We start from the raw sequence: 3,742 nt of genomic DNA on the forward strand, positions 1-3,742 counted from the left end.
CCCGCCTGTCACGCAGGTGACCTGGTTTCGATCCCCGGCAGCGTCGTAATTATTTTTGAATGCATTTGAGTTTTAATCTTTTTAAATTGATCATACAATTGCCAATGTAACATGAGTGCATAAAGATTGTCACGCTCATATTATTTGGTTGCCTGCATAAAGTCATACGTTAAATTAGCAACTCAAGATCGCCGGGACTCGATAACACCGTCAATCGTCTACAAAATTGGATCAGTCTTGATGCCTACCCGTTGTCACTCCATGAGTTTCCGTTTGTTAAACATGAAGAACTAAAAAAATTCACCATTTTAGATACAAGTAAGAATGCACAATTCAACTAAAGGGGTCAAATGTAGAGAGATCAACAAGGACAGGGTACAGTCAAGTCAATAGAGAGATTTTGACCCCAAAGGGACCCTTATTTGACTGGAGTTGTTGTGGCAAAATAAATGTGCAAATAATTAATTCCTACACTTATTTGATCAATATTCAGTAGACAAACCACAAGAATGTACTAAACAGAACCATGGTTCTTTTTCAAGTTCTAAAACAATAATCAAACACATTACACAGTTGCAACTCTGCAACCAACAACAAACAAAACAAATATGCCCCTAATCAAAACCAACAAACAAACTATGTCGAAGCAACCGTAGCATTATTTGGCAGCGAGTAAGCACTTCTACCATGAGCACCCAACCGCCCACGCCCAATCCCATTCCTCGGATACTCCGGCTTTTGACCTTGCACTTCATCTCGTCCATTTGACCTCGAATTCGAAGTCCAACAATTAGTAGAATCACCCGAATTCGGCTCCCATGAAGACGACATCCAACCGCTCAACTGTTGACTACCCGCAAAGCTATTACTCCCGGATGACTCAATCTCGTGTTCTTCATTATCTGCATCACCACCCCTTTTATCAGTCACATACTTATGCAAACTTGGTTCGATCAAATCATCATTAACCGCCTTTTCAGACTCCATAACATTCTCTTTCTTAAATTGGTTCGTGCCCGTGGCGGAGTTTAAGTCCGCTACAGCCTCCATTATCGAGCACGCCTTGCTCACACAAGCCGGGAGTGAGAAAGCTGGCGGTGCTGCAGCGGTAGCAGCCAATGTGGTCTGGTTTTTCTGGTGGAAGTTTTGGATGTCTTCGAGTAACAAACTAGCATAGGACGTTGGGTTCGGGTTTGGGTTTGGGTTAGGGCCAAGTAAAGCTTCCGGGTTGATGTCGAGGTCTCGAGATAGCCTCGAAGACCGTGTTTTCGACACGAGTTGATTATGTTTGCGATTTTCGACTGCGGGTTTGATCTCATCAACAATTTGGGCTTCTTTAGCTATGCTGTTCTTAACATTGTTGTTTTTGTTTACTTTGCTTCCCGGTTGCTCAGATCCCGTGTTGGTGTCGATCTCACCGAGCGGATTCCTTCGGTAAGGAGATTGTTCGGCTTTCCTCGAATTGCTTCGACTCAATGTCACAGACTGCGGGTTCTGATTCTCGTTCAGAACCTGAAGGTTTGTCCTAGGAGATCTAGCACGTGGTGATGCTGCAGTTCGGGTGCCAACCGCACCCGACACAGCATCACCAGCATTTCTCTTAACTTGAATCCTTTTCACTCCACCCGCCTCTCCGCCACCAGCAATGTTACTCTTATCGGTGGCTGGGACCGAAACCATCTTCCCTGGCCGATTCGTACCCGTAGCGCAATTGGAATTAGGGTTTGGTGATTCGGATCTTCGATTTGGGGATCTGCTTACTCTCCTTCCTCCGGACCCGGACCCGCTTCCTCGTTCTTTACTTCCGGATCTTTGTTGCTGCGGGTCCCTTTCCCGGCTTCTTCTTCGTCTAGAAGACGGTGACGAAACCCGACTCTCCGGTTTTCGCCTTGTTACCGTCTCGTCTTCATCATTCTTCAAACCCGCTTCCATATCGAGATCAAAACTCCTCTTGGAACCCGAATACCTCCGTCCACGCGTAGGCGTCTCCCCACCCGCCGGTTTCACACCCGAAGAGCTTCGGCTAAGCCTGCCACATTGAATCAAAATCGCCTCCACCTCTTCCTTCGAACAGCTCGACGTCCTCACCGTCGCACCCACCACTTTCCCCGATTCAGCAATCGACACACCTGATTGGGGAATATCAGTATTCGGGTTGGAAATAGAAACTTTCTCCTTCCGATCAGTCGATTTGCGGGTTACTTGATCCGGGTTTCTCTCGGTTTCCTGGCTCTTTCGATGCTTGACAATAAACACCTCTTTTTTGGGGGCTTCTTGTTCGGTAACTGTAGCGACAACTGGGACGGGTACAGGGGTGTTTTCCTTCCCGGGTTTTTCGGGGTTTGGTTTGAATTTGGGTTCGGGCGGGGAAGGCGGAGACGGGTTTGTAGTATTACTGCTAGTCTTGCTACAGCAAGCACCCATTTTGGTTTCAGATTGTTGCAGAAAGAAGCAGAGGGTTTAGTTAAGTGAAGGAGGAAAATTAATAATAATGTGATTGAGAGTCGTTAGGTTTTAAATTAGGAATAGATTTGAATTGAATTTTGACTGTTGAAAAGTAGCCATTGTCAAATAAACTTGATTCCTTACTTTTCTTAAAGGGTGTCAGGTGTAACGTTTTTAAAAACTTCTATACATGCCACAGCTTATATAAATTTCAAAATGACCACATAATTCTATCGTTTTGATCATTTTATTTGGAGATTTAAGATAAATATATCTAATATTTCCGGGATAACTCACTTATCTTCTAAATTTTAAGTTTTATCTGACGTTGCATAACTTGTTACCTGTTTACATTTTATTTTGATGTAAATACGACTTTGTAGCAAGAAAAAAAGTGTTCGATTTTAGTATAGGACAGAAAACCATCAAACAACTGGAAGGAAACACATTTTTACACGTGTTGTTAGTGCTATGCTACAAGTCCTTTATTAAATTTATCTACTTAATTGTTAGAATTTAGTATTATTGAATGATATGTGAGATTTTTATTACTAAAATAAATATTAAGTTAGGGGGTGTTTGGGATTGTTTATTTTCACCAATTTATAACTTATAAACTTTTTGATAAGTAACAAGGTGTTTGAAATTGCTTATATTGTGAGAGGAAAAGTTCCATAAGTTACACTTTTGTAACTTATTAACTTAATGAAAAGTTATAAGGAAGTAAAATAAGGAATCCCAAACATCCCCTTAATGTTATGGCATATTCTGTTGTCATATTCACGAACTAATTTAGACATGTTGTTAATGTTATGTTAATGACCGACTCACTGATATGGATACTTTATTGGTGGATTTAAATTTATACATCGCTTGTTAAATGTGAAAAGTAGATCTATTTACAGCCTATCTAACTACGCATTTGAAAAACAATAATTTAAATATAAAGTTTGATGAATGTCTTAATATCTCATTGTTAAATCATTTAATGATTATACCAATAGCTATTTTATTTTTAATTTAATAACTTTTTTTAGTTGACATTTCCTTTTTGCTTTATGAAATTCGATATGTAGAGGCATATGTGTACATGGAGAATTAGAAAATTTCTATACTTTTGGGTAAGAATTGTAACTTTGATAGTTTTATAAACAAGTGGGAGATACAACGGTCATCTTGGGATACAAAAGGCAAAAGGAATCAGAATCGCATGTGGGTCGTGGATCTGGTTTTTAGTTTAGTATTCTCGGTCTGTTTTATCCGACAATTTTATTCTTTCTTTTAATCAATCAATTAT

The 3,742-nt window shown here is 40.3% G+C and overlaps 1 protein-coding gene across 1 annotated transcript; it reads right to left on the bottom strand.

The window, feature by feature from the left end:
* Positions 1–495: 495 nt before the first annotated feature.
* Positions 496–2,618, bottom strand: LOC143546854 (uncharacterized protein At1g65710-like). Its single transcript, XM_077038419.1, has one exon. It carries the CDS (start codon positions 2,422–2,424, stop codon positions 637–639), a length of 1,788 nt encoding a protein of 595 aa, XP_076894534.1. The 5' UTR covers positions 2,425–2,618; the 3' UTR covers positions 496–636.
* Between the last annotated feature and the right edge of the window lie 1,124 nt (positions 2,619–3,742).

This window comes from Bidens hawaiensis, unplaced genomic scaffold (assembly GCF_021521415.1).
Source record: "Bidens hawaiensis isolate Kalapana, Puna unplaced genomic scaffold, B.hawaiensis_p1.1 tig00014471_1, whole genome shotgun sequence".
Taxonomy (NCBI): domain Eukaryota; kingdom Viridiplantae; phylum Streptophyta; class Magnoliopsida; order Asterales; family Asteraceae; genus Bidens; species Bidens hawaiensis.